Below are 19,376 nucleotides of genomic sequence, written 5' to 3' on the forward strand. Positions count from 1 at the left end.
GCTTGGAGCCCTTCAGGCTCTGGCAGCAGCTCTGAGCTCTGCCTGCAGCCTTCTCTCCAGGCTGCACGCCCCCAGCTCCCTCAGCCTGTGCCCACAGCAGAGCTGCTCCAGCCCCGGGTCATTTCGGTGGCCTCCTCTGGACCTGCTCCCTCAGCTCCGTGTCCTTCCCGTGCTGAGGGCTCCAGAGCTGGCTGCAGACCTGCAGCTGAAGGCTCCCCAGAGCAGAGGGCAGGATCCCCTCTGCCCACCTCTGGCCTCGCTGCTCTGGGTGCAGCCCAGGCTGCCACTGCCCTTCTGTGCTGCAGGCTCACACTGCCTGCTCCTCCCCAGCCTCTCCCCCACCGGCACCCTGGGGTCCTTCTCCCCAGAGCTGCTTTCTGTCCCCCCCCCCCGAGCCTGCACTGGCAGCGAGAATTGCACCAGCCAAGGTGCAGGACGCTGCACTTGCTCTTGCCCAGGTCCCTCTGGGTGCCACCCGTGTCTCTGGATGCATCCCATCCCTCCGGCGTGCCGACAGCACCACGCAGCTCGGTGTCCTCTGCATACTTACTGATGGTGCCCTCGATGCCACTGTCTATGGCACTGACAGTGCAGCTCCCAGCACGGACCCGTTCACAGAGTGAGTCACAGAATGCCAGGGGCTGGAAGGGACCTCGAAGGCTCCTCCAGTCCTGCCCCCCTGCCAGGGCAGGGTCACCCAGAGCAGATCACATTCGCACCTCACACATCTGTTGTCTCTGCCACCTTCCACTGCAAGTGCCAGGCCCTGGCACGCTCTGTACCCAGGGGGGTCCTGGGCGCCTCCATGTCTGGTGTCTGGGTGCCCCAGCTTCTCCCGCAGCAGCCCCGGGCCGGGACGCAGCCGCGTCTGGGTGTCCGCAGGCTGCCGGGGCAGGCCTGGCTGCTTCACCTCGCTCTTTGATCGACCTTGCTCGGGGAGTTCACATCCCCCGCGGAGGCTCCGCCCGCACCTGTCCGCGCCTCCCTCGCCCGAGAGACTGGAACGGGCTCGGGCTGCGTCTCCCGGAGCTTCCCGGCAGCGAGCGGCGCACCGGGAGGGCTCTGCCGACCTCTGGATCCGCCGCTGGGACGAGGCTGCCGCGGCGATTTCTCCGGGGTGCCGCGGGCGTGGATGTGCCCTGGCTGTAAGGTACCGTGGCCGTAGGGGGCCACTGGGAGCCAGCGGCAGCTGCGGCGGCTCTAAGCTGCTGTGCCTATAATCCCCTGCGTAAGCTGCGCTGCCCGCAAGCTGCCAGGGCCATAAGGTGCCAGGGCTGCCTTCTGTACGCTGCTGAGCGCGGTGGCAGCCATGTGGATCGCACTGCTGCTGCTGCTGGCCTTGGTCGCGCTGGCACTGGGGCTGGTCGCCCACCGGCTCCTGGCTGCCTCTGGCAACCCCTTTGCCCGGCCACCCTCGGGCCCCCCCCGGCCACTGGTGACGGATCCACGCGCCCGCGACAAGGTCCTGAAGCAGGGTGAGTGCTGGGTGCCTGCTGCCTGTCCGTCCCCTGGCACCCTGGGCATGCTGCCCTCATGCAGCAGAGGGGCTGCTCACGCACACCCGTGTGCCCAGGGTTCAGTGCCAACCGCGTGCCACCGGAGCTGGACGCTGTGGTCATCGGCAGCGGCATAGGTGGCCTGACGGCGGCTGCCACCTTGGCCAAGGCTGGCAAGAGGGTGCTGGTGCTGGAGCAGCATGACCAGGCTGGTGGGTGCTGCCACACCTTTGAGGACCAGGGCTACGAGTTCGATGTGGGTAAGGACACCCTGGAACCCTCACCTTGGCCCCCTGGCTCCCCTGGCACCCTGGGTCCCCTTTCAGCTTTCCACCCCAGCACTCTCTACACCCTGATACTCCAGTAGCCCTCGTACCCTGGCACCCCAGCACCCTGGTATCCCAGCACCTGATATCCTGGCACCCTGACACCCCACCTGGACACTCCAGTACCCTGATGTGTGTTGTTTGCACGCAGTGTGCGTGCAGTGTGCATGTGCAATGCGTGCGCAGTGTGTGCAGTGTGTGTGCAGTGTGTGTGCAGTGCGTGCGTGCAGTGCGTGCAGTGCGTGCAGTGCGTGCAGTGTGCGTGTGTGCATTGTGTGTGTGCAGTGTGTGTGTGCAGTGCGTGTGCAGTGTGCGTGTGCAGTGCATGTGCAGTGTGTGGTGTGCTGCCATCCAGTGAGACCTGGCTGCAGAGCTGGGGTTGAGGAGCCTCCTGGAGCAGGGGGGGTTGGGTTGGTGACCTCCAGAGGACCCTTCCCACCCCCAGCAGGGTGGGATTCGGCGTTTCCGTGACTGTGCCGTGCTTGCAGCCACCACCCTGGAGCTGCCCTGCTGCAGACAGTGTGGTGGTTTGGGTGTTCCTGCCCCCCCCCACTTTAGAAGGTATCCCACTAGACTCAGCCAGCTCTGGGAGTGTAAATGAAGCTATTTGTTTACAGCAGCACAACAGCCAAGCAGAGAGTTACAGTACAGCTATAGACAGAAACAGACGAGGTAAAAGAACACAGCAGCACAACTGCCCCCCCAGAAACCTGAGTGCCCAGGAGGGGCTCTCAGCCACCCCTGCCCCTCTCAACCTTACCCCAGTCCTAAGGAAGAACAGAGGTTCAGCCAAGAGGTTAAGCAGCAGAGGTGAGTGGCAGTGAGGTTAGGGAGCTGCAGCTCAGTCAGCAGCCCAAGGCAGAGTGGCACAGAGTGGCCAGAGAGTTATCTGATGCTTTCCTTCTTCAGCAGGGCTGAGGGCAGCAGCCATCACCACTGCTTTCCTCTCACACCTGTGAGCCAGTTCTGCTCACCAGAGCATCCTACCCTGCTTCAAACTAGCACAGACAGAGGCTGAACTCTTTAATCCCCCTTAGCCTCTCCCGGGGTGGAGGATGTGTAGGGGGGGTGGTCCCCACCACATATCTCAGGCGTGGAGGTGACAACCCTGTGCCACCCCCCATGCTGTCCCCACAGGCATCCACTATGTGGGGCAGATGCACGAGGGCAGCATGCTGCGGGTGGCACTGGACCAGCTGACAGATGGGCAGCTCTGCTGGCACCGCCTGCCTGACCCCTATGACGAGGTGACCCTGGGCACCCGGCGCTACCAGCTGCGATCTGGCAAGACCACCTTTGCCACCGCCCTGGAGGAGCAGTTCCCTGAGGACAAAGAGGCCATCAGGGAGTTCATGAAGATCTCCAAGGTGGGAAGTGCTGCTCTAGGTGGTGACATCTCCCCAGGGATGCCTCCAGCTTGGAGTGGTCGGCACTGGGAGGTGGATGTGGGATTGGAGGTGGTGGCACTGATGGGTCTGGATAGGAGCATGGATGACAGGAGGGCATGGGTGACAGGCATGGTGGGCACAGATGTGGTGGGTGATGGTGGGGAAGGAGCATGGGGGACAAGAGTGATGGGCACCGTGGGGACATGGGCGTGGTGGGGACACAGTTGCTGGTCATGGGGTGGGATAGAAGGGATGGGCATGGTGCATGTGAGTGCGATGGGCATGGTGATGAGGGGGCAGTAGGAATGCTGGGGACAGGGGCAATGGCTGCACTGGGGACACAAGGCATGGTCATGGTGTGGGCCAGAAGTGATGGGCATGGTGGGGACAAGCGGTGAGGATGGGGAGGGGGACATGGGCTGTGGGCAAGCTGGCATCAGGTGTGGTGGTCACGGTGGGCACAGAAGCGGTGGTGCTGGTGGGGACAGAAGCGATGGGCACGGTGGGGCAAGGGTGGTGCCGTGCTTGGGTGAGGGGTGAGGGCACAGGCGGGCACAGGCGGCGTGGCCGCGGTGACCTGGGCGCTGCGGGCGCAGGTGGCGTCGCGGCACGTGGCGCTGGTGGCGCTGCTGAAGATGCTGCCCGCGTGGGCGAGCTCCCTGCTGCTGCGGCTGCGGCTCCTGCACCGCATCTCGCCTGTCTTCCGCCTGGCGGCCACCAGCCACAGCCGCGCCGTGGCCCAGCTCACGGCCAACCCGGACCTGCGCGCCCTGCTCGCCTACCTCTTCTATGGTCAGCGCGGGGCTGTCGCGACCGGGAGGGGACGGTGTCGTGGCACGGGAGGGCTGCGTCGGGAGGAAGAGCGTCAGGCTGTGATAGGGGAGGCGACGCCAGGGCAGGAGGGGGCTGTATCGTGATAGCGGAGGGCTGCATCGTAAGGAAGGGGCGGTATCGTGACAGGAGAGGACACGGCAAGGTAGGAGAGGGCTATGTCACGACAGAGGAGGGCGGTATCGTGGTGAAGAGGGTCATATCGCGATAGGGAAGCTGTATTGCGATAGGAGAGGCCGTGTGATGATGGGGAGGGGTGTATCATGGTAGGGGAGGGCCATATCATGATAGGAGAGGCCGCGTCGCGATAGGGGAGGCCGTATCACGACAGGAGGGGGCCGTGCCAGTGCCCCACAGCCTCTTCCCGTGCCCAGGCACGGCCCCGCAGGACTCCAGCTTCCTGGTGAACCTGCTGATGGTTCACCACTACCAGCGGGGCGCCTGGTACCCGCGGGGCGGTGCCAGCGAGGTCGCCTTCCACTGCGTGCCCGTGATCGAGCGCGCCGGCGGCGCCGTGCTGGTGCGCGCCCCTGTCACCCGCGTCCTGCTGGCCCCGACGGGAGCCGCCGTGGGTGAGCACAGGACCCCCCGCCCCGCGTCCCCACCCAGCCTCCGCAGCTCACCCCCGCCGCCATGGGGACGTGCGGTGGGGAGAGGGTGACAGTGCCCTGTGCCCCCCTCGCCGTGCCCGGCTGCCAGGGGTGGCGGTACAGAAGGGACCCAGCGAGGAGGAGGAGGTGCAGATCTTCGCCCCCTGCGTCATCTCCGATGCTGGAATCTTCAACACCTTCGGCAAGCTGCTGCCGCCCTCCGTGCGCAGCCACCCGGGTACTGTGCCCCCTGTGTACCCAGCACCCTGTGTGCCCAGCACCCTGTGTGCCCAGCACGCTGTGTCCCCATGTCCCCAGCACCCCTGCACTCCCACAATCTCTGGCTCCCTGGCACCATTCCTGTCCCCAGCATCCCCACGTTCCCTCTGCAGGCACAGGATGTCACCTCCCCTGTCCCCACAGGCATCCTGTCCCGCCTGGGCATGGTTCGGCATGGCATGGGCTCCTTCCTGGTGTTCGTGGGGCTGCAGGGCAGCGCGGCCGAGCTGGGCCTGCCAGCCACCAACTTCTGGATCTACCCCCACAATGACCTGGACACCATGTAGGGCCCCCCCGGGCACCCTGGGGTGGGGGCGTGGGGGTGGGGGGACCCGGAGGGTGGGTGGCTGCAAAGTGGATGGCTGAGGTGGGTGCCTGGTGGCTGGAGCATGGGTGCAGGGTGGGTGCCTGGGGGCACTGGATGCACAGAGTGGGGTGGGTGCAGGGTGGGTGCAGGGTGGGTGCAGGGCAGGTGCTGGCACTGCCCACAGGATGACCCAGTATGCTGCCCTGAGCCGCGAGGAGGTCCCCGAGAACCTGGCCATGATGTTCATCACCTTCCCTGCTGCCAAGGACCCTACCTATGAGCAGCGGCACCCAGGTACGGAGTGTGTCTGCGGGGCCCCCGTGCCACCCTGCCCCCGTGCCCAGCTCTGCAGCTCTGGTCCACGCAGCTATGTGGGTTCAGAGGCTGCCCCCTCCTGGGCTGCCACTGGCACCAGGGTCCCCTGCGGTGGGGTGGGGCTGTCACTAGCCGTGCCCCTCCCGCCTCGCAGGTCGGTCCTGCATGACCATCCTGACCATGGCACGGTACGAGTGGTTCGAGGAGTGGGCGGGGGCCCGGGTCAAGCACCGGGGGCCTGACTACCAGAGCTACAAGATGGACATTGCCCAGCGTCTGCTGGAGAGGGCACTGCAGCGCTTCCCCCACCTCCGTGACAAGGTGACAGCAGCCCCACGGGGTGCCCTGCCCCGTGGGGTGCCCGAGAGCGAGAGGGCACAGTGGGGACTGGCAGTTCTGCAGGGGAGGTTGGGGTGGTTGTAGCAATGCAGTGACCCTGTGGGGTTGGGATGCCCCTTTGGAGCTGGATGTCCCACAGGGATGGGTGCCCAGTGGAGATTGGGTGCCCAGTGGGGCTGGGGTGACCAGCAGGGATGTGAGCAGCAGGTGAGGTGCCCTCGGGGGTTGGGGTGCCCAGTGGGAATGTGCCCAGCAGGCTGAGGTTGCCTCCTGGGGTTGAGGTGTATCTTTCAGAGCTGGGTGCTGCACAAGGATGGTGCCCAGTGGAAATGGGGTGCCATGTGGGGGTAGGGTGCCCAGTGTGGGTGGGATACCCCGCAGAGTTGGGGGACCACATGGGCATGACTGCAGCTATGAGGCATCACAGCCCCAGGGCCTTTGCACGGGGTGGGCACCCCCCAGGTGGCTTTGGGCCTGCTGTGCTGGGGCCCGCAGGTTGCTGGGATGGGTCCTGTCCTCGTGTGCCCTCTGTGCCCCGAGCCTCCCAGAGTGCCCTGGGCACCCACTCGTGCCCCTGCCTGGGCAGGTGGCGTTCCTGGAGGCGGCATCACCGCTGACCAACCAGCACTACCTGGCAGCGCCCCGCGGGGAGATGTATGGCACCGAGCACGACCTCGGCCGCTTCCAGCCGGCAGTGCTGGCAGCCATGAGGGCAGAGACCCCTGTCAGGAACCTCTACCTGACGGGTAAGGGCCCGGGCCCCATGCCCCCATGCCCATATGCCCCCATGCCCCCATGTCCCCATGCCCCCATGCCCATATGCCCACATGCCCATATGCCCACATGCCCCCATGCTCCCATGCCCCATGCTCCTGTGTCCTCATGTCCCCATGCCCCATGCCCCTGTGTCCTCATGCCCCCATGCCCCCATGCCCATATGCCCACATGTCCCTATGTCCCCATGCCCCATGCCCCTGTGTCCTCATGCCCCCATGCCCACATGTCCCCATGTCCCCATGTCCCCATACCCCATGCCCCCATGCCCACATGTCCCCATGTCTCCCTGGCCCCATGCCCAGCTCCAGCCTGCACCCGGTGTCCCCAGGGGGCACTGCAGTGGGTGATGCCCCTGTGGTGGTGACTACATCTCTGCCACGGTGGGGGGTTGGTCACCTGCAGTGGTGATGGGCTGGCCACCCACGGGGGTGGGTTTGTGCCTCATGGTGGTGCCCAGCACCCCATGGTCGGTCCCTCATGGTGGCGACCGTGACCCCCCCACGGCGAGCTGGTCCCTCATGACGATGGGTTGGTGCCCCACGGTGGCGGCCAAGCCCCCCATGGCGGCGAGTTTGTCCCCAGGGTGGGGGGGTCCGTGCCGGGGGTGGCCGTGCCCCACGGGCCGCCTCGCCCGCAGGGCAGGACGTGTTCAGCTGCGGGCTGGCAGGGGCACTGCACGGGGGCCTGCTCTGCGCCTCCGCCGTGCTGCGCAGGATGCTCTACCTGGACCTGCTGCTCCTCAAGAGGAGGATCAAGAGGAGCCAGCGCCGGCAGGCGGCCTGAGGGCTGGGCACGGCGGCAGGGCACGGCGGCTGGGCACGGCGCTGGGCACGGCGGCTGGGCACGGCGGCTGGGCACGGCGGCAGGGCACGGCGGCAGGGCTGGGGCGGTCCCGTGCCGGGGAGCCTGCGCCCAGCTCAATAAACCCCAACTGCTGCCCGGCCTGGGCCTGTCTCTTGGCATGGGATGGGATGGGATGGAATAAGGGACGGGGGTGGGCATGGGGATGAGAATGGGGACAGGGATGGGGGTGGAGGTAGGGATGGGGAAGGGGATAGGAAGAGATGGAGATGGGAATGGAGTTAGGGATGGGATGGATGTGATGAGGATGGGATGGGGAATAGGGAGGCAAATTGGATGAGATGGGAATGGGGCCAGGATCCCAGCTGACACCCACCCATGCCCCCACGACTGGGGGCACATGCAGGGGGCAGACCCCTGCCCTACTTCCCCTTTCTCCCTCTGCCCCCCCTGCCCTCCCCAGCCCCAGAGCAGCAGAGCAGGGAGACCTTTCACAGCTTTAAGAGAACAGAGACCCCCCCCAACAGTGCCATGATTTGGGGTGGGCCAAGCACCTGGGGGGGGAGCATGGACCCAGGCATCCAGATGGTCCTGGGTGGGGCCATCCAAATGCCTGGGTCCATGTCCCCCCGCATCGTTGTCACCTTGAGGTGTGGGGAGGTCACCCCTAGAAGTTGGTCTGGTTGGCCGAGGGGGGCTGAGCCCCATGGCCACAGGTGGGACAGGGCCCCTGGGGCAGGGGGTAGAGGAAGGGCTTTGCTGTCACCTGAGGGCAAATGGGGGGCATTGAGAGGGGAGGAAGGGGGCAGCAGCTGGCACCCCCCAAACACAAGCTCCTAGGACACTGAGGGGAAAGGAGGAAGCCCCCACCCTGGGTTGATCTCTGAGTCTCTTTGGGGCATGGCAGGGGCAGGGGGCACAGGGAGCAGGGGAGGGTGCTCATGGCATGGGGGTGACCTGGAGGTCTCTGTAGACCCCAGCACCCAGCACCCTGCACCCCCAACACCCAACATCCTGCACCCCCAGCACCCACCACTCTGCACCCCCAGCACCCTGCACCCCCAGCACCCAGCACCCTGCACCCCCAGCACCCACCACTCTGCACTCCCAGCACCCAACATCCTGCACCCCCAGCACCCAGCACCCTGCACCCCCAGCACCCAACATCCTGCACCCCCAGGACCCACCACTCTGCACTCCCAGCACCCAACATCCTGCACCCCCAGCACCCAGCACCCTGCACCCCCAGCACCCACCATCCTGCACCCCCAGCACCCACCATCCTGCACCCCCAGCACCCACTACCCTGCACCCTCAGCACCCAACATCCTGCACCCCCAGCACCCACTACCCTGCACCCCCAGCACCCACTACCCTGCACCCTCAGCACACGACATCCTGCACCCCCAGCACCCACCACTTCATAGCTCCACTGCCCACCCCCTCATGGCCTCATCACTCCATGCCCTCAGCACCCAGCACCTCATAGCCCTAGCACCCCTCCGACCCCAGCACCCTGTACCCTCACCACCCCATCCCCCAGCCCCCCCCCGCCATGGCCCATCCCACCATGCCAGCACCCACAGTGGCTTGGCACCCACTGCCACCCGGGAACCCACCTCGCTGTAGGGGGGGGGCTCTGGCCCCGCCGGGATGGCTCCGCTGGGCAAACTGGGGAGCCCGGGCATGGGGGGCAGCGGTGGGGGCCCGGGGCCCGGGGCGTCCCCATAGGGCAGGGGGGCCTGGGGGGCCTGGGGGGCCTGGAGGAGCTTGCGGCAGCTGTAGAAGATGACGATGAGCAGGCAGATGGCTAAGAAGATGATGATGATGATGAACATGCTCCTGGGGACACCGAGAGGGGTGTGCTGGGGGCTGGCAGGTCCCCCCCTCCCTGGCACCCTAAGGTGTCCACCCCCCCCCGCCGCCAGCCCTGTCCCCACGCTCCCAGAGGGCTCCCAGAGCCTCTCCTGGTTCCTCAGCCCACAGCACCCAACCCCAGGGACCCCTCCCTGGGGCACAGCATCCTTTGTCCCCCTCCTCTCCCCCCCCCCCCTCTCCCCCCCCCCCCTCCACCGAACCCAGGGAGAAGTGGCATTCCTGGGCTCCCCTGTGCCACCCACCTTGCCACAGCTGGACTATGCACCCTAATGCCAGGGCACGCACACCTGGCATCCAGCACCTGGCTGCCCTTTGCACCCGCCCTGCCCGACTGCGGACTTCACCCTGGGTGGGGGCTTGGGAGGGACCCCCACGGAAGGGCACTCTGGGCTGAGCTGGGGCACGGCGGAGGCGTTTATGGGAGGGGCACCATGCCGGGGGGGGGCTGGCACCCTGTGGTGGGGCACTTCGGGGCGACGTGGGGCACTCTGGGGGGCTTTTATAGGGGTGCTGGTGCCCTGCTGTGGGCTCCAGAACTGGGAGCGTGGGGCTGAGGTCATCTCGTTACCGGGATGGGGGCCCAGAGGTGCCGGGGGGGGCTGTCCTGCTCTGGGGGTCTGTCTGTCCTCTGCTGCCCGGTGCTGCACGTGGGGGGCCATGGCACCCTGGGGTGTCCCACTGGGTGCTGGAGGTGCCACGCTGAGGGGGACAACAGAGTCCCCAGGAACTGGGGGGGTCCTGATGTCCCCCCATGGGGCGGGCTGGGGAGAGGGTCAGGTGGGGACTCAGCCTTCCTCAGCCTGTCCCCACCCGCGTCTGTCTGTCTGTCTGTCCCTGTGTGCCTCCCTCTGCCCTCGCACCCTCCCATCCCTCCTTCCCCCAGCCGGGGCACTCGTGGGGGCGCACGCCCGGCTCAGCTTCTTGCTGTCCCCACGGCCCCCTCGGGGGTCCCCAGGCCTGGGGGGACACCCTGGGGCTGGCCACGGTCGCTGCTCTTCCCCACCCCATCTGGCTCCCAGCTGCAGCCTGCAGCCCTCCCCTGCTGCTGCTGATGTGGCAGCCGAAGTGTCCCCATGTCCCTGTGCCCCCTTGTGCCCATGTCCCCAGTGCCACAGCCAGCCTGACCCATGTCTGCCTCTCCCCAGCGTGGGGATGGTGTTGCCCTGGTCCTACCCCTTGGACCCTCTCCCCAACAGAGGGCAGCTGGGGTGGCACGGGAGATGCCCCGAGTTGTGCGTGGGGTGCAGAGAGTGCCACAGAGAACAGCTGGGGTGGCACAGGGGACGCTCAGTGTTACAGATGAGGTGCAGAGGGTGGCAGAAGGGCAGCTGGGGTGGCAGAGAGGATGCTCAGGGTGGCTACCAGTCTGTACAAGTTGGCACAGGGGACACCTAGAGCGGCACAGAGAATATTCAGCCTTGTGGCCCCTCTGCTCGTGCCCTGCTGCCATGCCAGAGCTGCACCGCAGGGCAGAGGTGAGGATGAGGAGCTGCTGGCGAGGCTGAAGCCGCCGAATCCCCTGGCAGGTGTGGAGAAGCCGCCGAGCCGCCGGCTCAGCACCGCAATAAGCTGCCCAAAGCGGATCAGCTGGGCGCGGCTGTGCCATGGGCTGTGCCCAGCGGCTGCCCCACGCCGCGCCCCGTCAGGCGAGCAAGGGGAGGTGGCTGAGGGCGAGCGGGGAGGGGGTGGTGGAGGGGACGTGGGAGTGGGGCCCGTGGGGAGGCTTGGGGGCCAGATCCGTGGTGCTGGGCAGGAGGAAGGCTCAGAGATGTGGGGGGTTGGCACCGTGGGGCACTGAGGTGCTGCCCTAAGCAGGATGATCCCATAAGGGGTTTAGGGCTGCCCCGGGCACGGCGGCTTGGCACGGGCACTGCTGTAATTGGCTCAAGGGCTTAATGAAGGCTTTGCCACCAGGCGTCCTCCCTTGCCCCCGGTGGGTGCCATGGTGGGGACCCCCCAGAATGAATCTCCTGCTGAGGCAGAGCTCCCCCAGCAGCCCCCAGCCAGGCGAGACCCCAGCCCCATTCACACCCCCCCCCCCGCCCAGTCCCCTTGGCTGCACTGAGCCTGGCACAACTCTGCCACGAAGTTCCTTCACCCCTTTGTGCCAGTCAGGCTGTGGGTGCTGCACCTTGTTCCCACCCCCAAGGGCGGGATGCTGGGTGTGAGCCCACCCCGCCTGTCCCGGGGCTGAGAAGGTGCCCAGGGTTGTTTTGGGCTCTAATTAGAGGGCAGCCAGGGGCAGGGTGGAATTAAACCCAGGCTGGAGGCAGAAATAGCCTCGGGGCCAGGTGGGTGCCAGCGGACACGCGGGCACCAGAGGGTGCGTGGGCCACACGCTCACATCCCTGCAATGCCTGCCCATGCCTCCCTGGCACACGGAGCCCCCTCCCCCTTCCCCTCTTCCCCATTCATGTCTTCCTGTGCCCGCAGGGAACAGATTGCCAGCCCTGTGCCCGCTGCCAGGGCTGCCGCGGTGCCACCAGCTCTACACTGGCAAGCAGGGACGAGCATTGTCCCCAGATGACCTCATCTCACTCCCAGCCCAGGGTGGCAGTGTGGGGCAAGGACAGATGACACATGGAGCATCCGGGCACCGGTGCCAGCCTGGCACAGTCAGGACAGGGCGAGGTGTGCCACCCTCTCTGCCAGGCGAGCCAAGGAGAGGTAGGGTGGGCTCCTTGGGCTCCCTGCTCTGTGTCCCTGCTCACTTTGGTTGCCTTGGCACTGGCAGACCCAGGGCTGTGTAAGGAGCTCCTCCGAGGCCCCCCCGCGTCGTGAGAATGGCTGCAGCTGCAGTGGGCACAGCTGATGCCCTTCTTGCCTGGACGAGCTCAAACCCACCCACCCCTCCCCCCCGTGCCTCAGTTTCTCCATCAGCACAAGAGCCGGGAGGGGGCTGAGATGGCACCGTGCAGGAGCTGTCCCCAGCACCGCTCATGCCATGGGCTGTGGGCACGTACGTGGGGCACACTCCTCTGGCCTGGCACGCACAAGCAGGCACGAGCTTGGCATCCCTCAGGCGGAGCCAGTCACTGCCCTCTGGGGATGGGGGCACTGCAGAGGGCACCTTGTGTGCTCCTCACCTCTGCACCCCATTCTGCCATGGCCACCCCGGCCCTGTCCCTGCCCCCCGCCTGGCCCCGTGCCCCCCGTCCCCGCCGCGGCCTCCCTCCCCGCCCCGGGCCCAGCCTCTCCCCTCCAGCTCCGCTCTTTGAAGCCATTTTTTCCACAGCCGCTGCCAAGAGCTGCTAATGAGAACCAAACGGAGCCGCCGCGGCCGCTGCTGCCGGCCCACGCCCCCCGGCTGCTGCCGGGCCCGGCCGGGCACCTCCCGCCCTCCTGGCACCTCCCTCCCTCCTGGCACCACCCCTGGGCATCCCCATCCCGCCCCTCTGCCACCATCCTACGGCATCGCCCTTCTATCTGTGTGCCACGATCCCAGAGCATCTCCAGCCTGCCCCTGTGCCACCACACTGGGCACCCCCATCCTGCTCCTGTGCCACCATCCCATGGAATCCCCATCCTGCCCCTGTGCCACCTCTCTGGGCATCCCCATCCTGCCCCTGTGCCACCATCCCATGGCATCTCCATCCTGCCCCTGTGCCACCTCTCTGGGCACCCCCATCCTGCCCCTGTGCCACCACTCCGAGCATCCCCATCCTGCCCCTGTGCCACCATCCACGGGCTTCTCTGTCCTGTCATTGTGCCACCATGGCTGGGCATCTCCATTTCACCCATTTACTGCCATTCCTGGCCATCACCAGCCTGTCTCTGTGCCACCATCCTTGGCCATCTCCAGCGTTCCTACCTGCCACCCTCCCTGGGTATCTTCATCCTTTCCATATAGACACCATCCCATAGCATCTCTGCCCTGCCCATGTGCCACCACCACAGGCCATTGCCATCCTTCCTACCCAACACCCATCTCAGGGCATCTCATCCTGCCCACCCAGCACCACTCCTGGGCACCTCCATCCCACTGCAGGGTCATACCTGGTCCCCAGTGCTGTGTCCCTACAGCAGCCTTCTCCCTTGCCCCCATCCCTCAGGGGGCACGGGACCAGCACTGGGGGTGCAAGATTGGGCTGGGTGCAGAACTGAGGTGGGTGCAGGGATGGATTGGGTCAGGTCGGGTGCAGGGTCGGGTTGGGTTGGGTGCGGGCCTGGGAGTGCTGCAGGAGGCAGGAGCAGGGCGTGAGGGAGGCCTGCGCTGTCCCCCCCGTGCCGGCTCCCCCGGCCCCTCCCGGGCTGCCGCAGGCTCAGTGCGGCGCTGGCCAAGTCGCTGCTGTTGCAGTCGGCCCCAGCTCGGCCTCGGCTCTCTGCCGCTCCAGGCTGGTCACATTTTCCACTGAGCCGTGTTTGGGTTTGAGCTGCTGCTGGGAGGGGGTGAAGGGCTGAGACCCCCCCCGGCTTCACACCGCGGGGAGGGGACGGGCGGGTGGAGGTGGGAATGAGAGTGGGATGGGAGCAGCAGCTGGAGGTGGGAAAGGTAGGAGGGGAAGGGAGCAGCTCCCGGGAGAGGGGGGGAGAGGCACCCAGGGATGGAGCAGTTCCTGGGGATGGGATTGGTACCTTGGACAGGGTTGGCATCCAGGGATAGGATTGGCACCCGGGGATAGAGCAGTGCCTGGGATGGGAGTGGTAGCTGGGATAGGAGCGTGGCTCAGGATGTGCACATCACCTAGAGATGGGCACCACAGCCAGGGACCAGGATATCACCCAGGGATGGGAGCACGACCTGGAAATGGGAGGAAAATGCGGGCGTGGGAGGAGCATTCAGGGACTGAAGTTCCCGGGGGTGGGTCCAGCACTCAGGTACCCCAGAATGGGATTGGCACGGATAGAGCAGTACCTGGGCATGAGAGTGATGCCTGAGGCTGGGAGCGGCACCGAGGGATGGGAGAAGCTCCCAAGGATGGGATTAGGACCCAGAGGTGATGGAGCAGCAGCCGCAGCTGGCAGCAGCACGCAGCTGTTGCACGAACCAAACCCTTCTGCTCCGCAGCCTCCAGGTCTCGGAAGTGGCCACGGCCGAGCCGGCCCCACAGTGACCGCTGCCGTCGAAGCCTTCTCCTCTCCTCCAGGCGCCCCCTGGGGCGCAGCCCAGGGCCGAGGGGCCGCAGGGCCGGGTCGGTTCCTCGAGCTCGCTGGCAGCAGCCAGCCCCGGGCTGGGCTGGACGTCAGGGCGGACGGATCCTCGCCCTGCTTCCTCGAAGGCAGCGCCTGCGCCTGCCAGGGTGACGCTGGCGGCTCGGCCCTGACCTGCTTTCTCTCCTCCAGCCCTTTCTCCCTCCGCCATCCGCATCCCAGCGGTGCCGAGAGCGCCGGGAGCGCCGACAGCTTCCTGCGGGGGCGGAGGAATTTGGCAGCCGCTCAGCGGCGCTGGGAGCTGGACGCGGAGCACAGCTCAGCACCGCGGCCGCCCCGCCCCGACGGCACCCAGCACCGCTGGCAACACCAGCGCCCGGCACCCCTGGCACCACCAGCGCCTGGCACCGCTGGCACTGCCAGATCCTAACACCTAGCACTGCCAGTGCCCAGCACCCAGCACTGCCAGCCCCCAGTGCTCCTGTTCACCACCAGCACCCAGCACTGCCAACACTCAGCATGCAGCACTGCTGGCACTGCCAGAGCCCAGCACCGCTGCCACAGCCAGTACCCAGCACCACCAGCATTCAGCACCCAGCACTGCCAGCTCCCAGCACCCAATGCCCAGCACCAACAGCACCCAGCATGGGCAGAGCTGTCACCACATCAAGGATGAGCCCAGGGATTGAGTCACCTCATGGCCATGGGGGTGCTGAAGTGGGGCTGGAGCTGGCCCATGTGGGGCTTGGTGGGCCTGTGGCACAGGTGTGTGACCCCAGCTGGGAGGCCATTGAGAACAGGGAGGGGACAGCCTGGCATTGGCCTGGCAGTGACCACCCAGGGGCAGTGACAGAAGAGCAAGGCAACCAAATGCCATGGTCCAGCATGGTCCCCAGCATGGTCCCCAGGGAAGCTCTGGACGTGGCAGAGGCTCCAGCTGCCCCTGGGCTCTGGCTGGGGAGCTCCAGGACTGAGCTTCCAGTGTGAGGTTCTCCGTGGCCTGCAGGCAACTGAGCCTGGGGCCAGAGGCTGGGGGGGGGAAAGGTGCCCAGGCCCCTGTTAGGCAGCAGAGATCCCTCCTGGCCTGGCTGGAGAGCCAGAGGAATGCTCGGGGAGCTCAGCCTGGGCCAGTGCCCAGCCAGCTCCTGGCAGCTCCCCAGGGACAGGAGCTGATTGCTGCTCCAGCTGGAATCACCCAGGGTGCTGCTGTGGGGAGGGTGAGGAAGGTGGAGAGCCAGGGGCTGGGGCTGGGAGGGGCTGGAGGGAGAGGAGAGGGGGAGGGAAGGAAGGATGGAAGGGAGCAAGGAAGGGAGGAAGGAAGGAAGGAAGGAAGGAAGGAAGGAAGGAAGGAAGGAAGGAAGGAAGGAAGGAAGGAGAGAGAGAGGGATGGAGGGAAGGATGGAGGGAAGGAGGGGGTGGAGGGATGGAGGGGATGGATGAAAGTATTGATGGAGAAGCAGAGATGAACGAAGCAGAGAGGGAGGGAGAGAAAGAGGATGGAAGAACTGAGGAATGGATGGAGGGCTGGAGGGGAGGAGGGCTGGAGGGGAGGAGAGATGGAGGGATGAGGCAGGGATGATGGAGGGGCTGGAGAGGTGTGTGGGGGATGGACTGAGGAAGGGAGGGAGGGATGGAGGCTGCAGGTGGTGGTGACATCCCAACGCTCCTGGGGCAGCAGCCTCTGTGTCCCCATGTGCCAAGCTTGCAGGGGTGGGGTTAGGGCTAGCAGCACCTGTAGACCTGGCACCAGCTGTCCTGGCACGTCCCCAGCACTGCAGCCAGTGGCACCATCTTGTGCCAGAACTGGGGACAGGCACAGCTTGAACAGGTGGAGCCCGAGAGCGAGCTCTGATCATGGCATAGCTGAGGGTACAGCCCCAGTGCTGCCCTTGGCACGGCCCCAGTGGTGCTGTGTCCACAAGCACTGCTCCTGGCACTGTGTGACACGTCCCAGCCTCGCCTGAGGTACCATGTGGCACGCCCTAGCTCTACCACTGGCACATCCCCAGCCTTGCCCGTGGCACCATGGGCTATATCCCAGCCCTGCCCACGGCACCGTGTGACAGATCTCAGTTCTGCCCGTGGCACAGCGTGGCACATCCCGGCCCTGCCCATGGCACATTCCAACCCTGTCCATACCACAACCCAGCCCTACCCAGGCTCGGGCTGGCATCTCGTGGTGACACCCAGGTGGGTGACCCCAGGCTGCAGCCCCTTAGGGAGGTGATCAGGTTGGGAACCAACCTGGCACAGCCTGGGGGGTGTCCCCCATCGGTCCTCCCCCGCTCCCAGCACAGCCCCCGAGCCCCCCCAGCCTGCTGCAGCTGCCGACGTGGAGCCTGCGCCGGAGACGTGTCAGGGGCAGGAGCCAAGGGCATCGCCTGCGCCTGCCCCGCGCGTCGGGGAGGGGGCTGGGGCCAGCGAATGCGCCGGGCACAGAGGCTGCTGCGGGGTCCCTGGCAGCTGCGGGCACCGGCCACAAGCTGCTCTCCACCGTCCGCCCTCTGCCGTCCAGTGTCCAGCTCCCACCGCCCACCCCCCCTCTACCACCACCCAACCCCCCTTTCCCACCACCCATCTCCCCTCTGCCACCCCCCTCCCACCACCCACTGGCCCTGTCCCTCCAGCCTCCCCCCCGTCCCCACGGGGAGGCTGCCGCCACAGGAAGGGCCGGGAGGGGTTTAGGGGTGTCCGGGCACAAGATGTGAGGGTGTGGAGAGGGTCTTGGGGGGCGAGATGCGAGGGGTCCGCAGGGGGCAAGCCTCTGCCGCTGCCTCTCCTGAAGGGTCTCTGCGGGCACCAAGGGGGGACCCTTGTGACATGTCACCAGCCTGGGGACACCGTGGGCCGCGTCGTGCCTCAGTTTCCCCTCCGGGGTCCGGGGGGGGCATACCCACGTCTGCTTGGGCAGGGCCGGGGTGAGGGTTTTCGGGGGGGGGCGGGGAGGACTCGTCCACTTCTGTTGGCTTTGCCCCAGACCCACTCCCTCGAAATCCTTTTGCTGGCTGGCCCCGCCCCCTCCCACACAGGCTGGCCACGCCCCTTCCCCAGCCCCCCCCCCCCCAGCCCTCCTCTTTCCTCCACCCGAGCCCCCCCTTTCTATTTCCACGATGGCCTGGGTCCTGCTGCCAAAGCGGCAGGGCGGGACGTGGCGGGGAGGGATGGAGGGGGACACCCTGGGGCTGGGGAGGGACACTGGGAGCATGGGGGGGGACACTGGGGGTGAGTGGGACACCGTGGAGATGGGGGGGGCACATCATGGAAATGGAGAAGGCCGTGGGAGTGGGAGGACACTGTGGATCCCGTGGGGGTGGGGGACACTGGAGCTGGGGGGGGGCACCGTGGGGATAGGGGACACTGTGGGCATGTGGGACACTGGAGCTGGGGGGGACACTGTGGGGGTGAGGAGGCACTGGGGATGGAGGACACAGTGGAAATGGGGGACCCCATGGGGTTGTGGGGGAGCCGGTGGGGATGGGGCACACCGTGGGGGCACTGCGGGGATAGGGGACACCGAAAGGATGCAGGACAAGGAAGAGGTGGAGGCCACCCTGGGGTGGGGAGCATGGAGGGGATGGAGGCCACCCTGGGGTGCAGCAGGCTGCGAGGCAAGAGTTAACCCCCCCAGCCCCCCATCCATGCAGGGAACTGGGATGAACTGGGAGAGGGGAGCAGGGAAGGGAGGGTTGGGAGGAAGGTGCTGACGTGGGGCTGGGAAGAGTCCGAGGAGGAAGAGCCGAGGCTAAGCTGCAGCATCGCTGCCGCTCGGCCGAGCTCCAGATGGAGCTTCGCTGGTTGGAGGAGGTGGAGCTGGAGGGGCCGGGCTGGGGGAGGCTGGGCTGGGGGCACCGTCCCCGTCCCCCTGCCAGACCCCGGCTGAGTCTTCCTCTGGAGATGATTGGATCCCACCCCACGGCTGGGCCAGGCCTCCCACTCCCACGAGCTCCCAGCTCCCCCAGGACCTCCACCTCCCTGGAGCAGGGGATGCCACGGCTGGGGGGGTCGGGGAAACCCCTGGGCTCTGGTGCCCTCAGGCGTCTGCCTGTCCTGTCTTGCATCTACCTCCCACCTGGAAGTCTGCTGGGACCCCAGCCCCAAAACTAAACCCTAACCAGACAAGACTCCAAACCACACCCCCAGCAGCCCACCCCCCAGCCCAGTCATCCAACAGCGCCAGACCCCAACCCAAATACCTCAAGCACCAACTCCAGAGCCTCAACCCCACACCTCCAGGCACCATCCCAGTAACCTTAACAACCTGAGCATCCCAACCCAGCATCCCCAAATCCCAACCCAGCATCCCCAAATCCCAAACCCAGCAACTCCAAATCCCAACCCAGCAACCCCAAATCCAAACCCAATGCCCCCAAATCCCAACCCATTGACCCCAACAACCTCAATCCAACAGCCCCAACCCAACAGCCTCAACCAATGCCTGACTCCCCACTGGCAGTGAGACCCCCCCCAGCAGTGTCTGTGGGGGTCGTTGCTGGATGTCCCCTGGTGTCCTTTGGGAGCCCAGGAGCTGCCACCCCTGGTGCTGGCAGGAGACCCCACACACATCTCTACCCCACCCCATGCCTACCTCCCCCCAAAGCCATCAGACCTTCAGCTCTGTGAGCCTCCCTCCCTCCTGGGGGGCTTCTGCTATTTCAACCCCCACCCTCTCACAGGGTGTTGGGGTACAGCTGCCCTAAGAGTGCCCCCTGCCCCCCTCCTGAGGTGCTGTTGGCTGGGGGGGGCAGGGGGCGCTGGCAGCCCCACATCCCAGCCACGTGGCACCAGAGCCACTGTCCCAGCCAGGCCCTGGGCACACATCCAGGCCACACTGGATGAGGTCACCAGGAGGGATCCCAGCCAGGCTCCGGTGCCGGGACTCGTCCCTGCTCCCGTCCCCATCCTCATCCTCCCCACCCCTGTCCCCACACCATCCTCATCCTCATCCTCATCCTCATCTC

At 66.5% G+C, this 19,376-nt stretch overlaps 1 protein-coding gene across 1 annotated transcript; it reads left to right on the forward strand.

Moving 5' to 3' along the window:
* The first annotated feature begins 1,309 nt into the window (after positions 1-1,309).
* On the forward strand, positions 1,310-7,491 carry LOC135191712 (all-trans-retinol 13,14-reductase-like). Its single transcript, XM_064174241.1, has 11 exons — positions 1,310-1,475; positions 1,574-1,756; positions 2,960-3,189; positions 3,759-4,002; positions 4,416-4,613; positions 4,741-4,869; positions 5,055-5,193; positions 5,402-5,511; positions 5,687-5,853; positions 6,458-6,617; positions 7,286-7,491. The coding sequence occupies exons 1-11, from the start codon at positions 1,310-1,312 to the stop codon at positions 7,429-7,431; spliced, it is 1,872 nt and encodes a 623-aa protein (XP_064030311.1). The 3' UTR covers positions 7,432-7,491.
* Positions 7,492-19,376: the final 11,885 nt, after the last annotated feature.

The sequence above is a fragment of the Pogoniulus pusillus genome, chromosome 40, assembly GCF_015220805.1.
Source record: "Pogoniulus pusillus isolate bPogPus1 chromosome 40, bPogPus1.pri, whole genome shotgun sequence".
Taxonomy (NCBI): Eukaryota; Metazoa; Chordata; class Aves; order Piciformes; family Lybiidae; genus Pogoniulus; species Pogoniulus pusillus.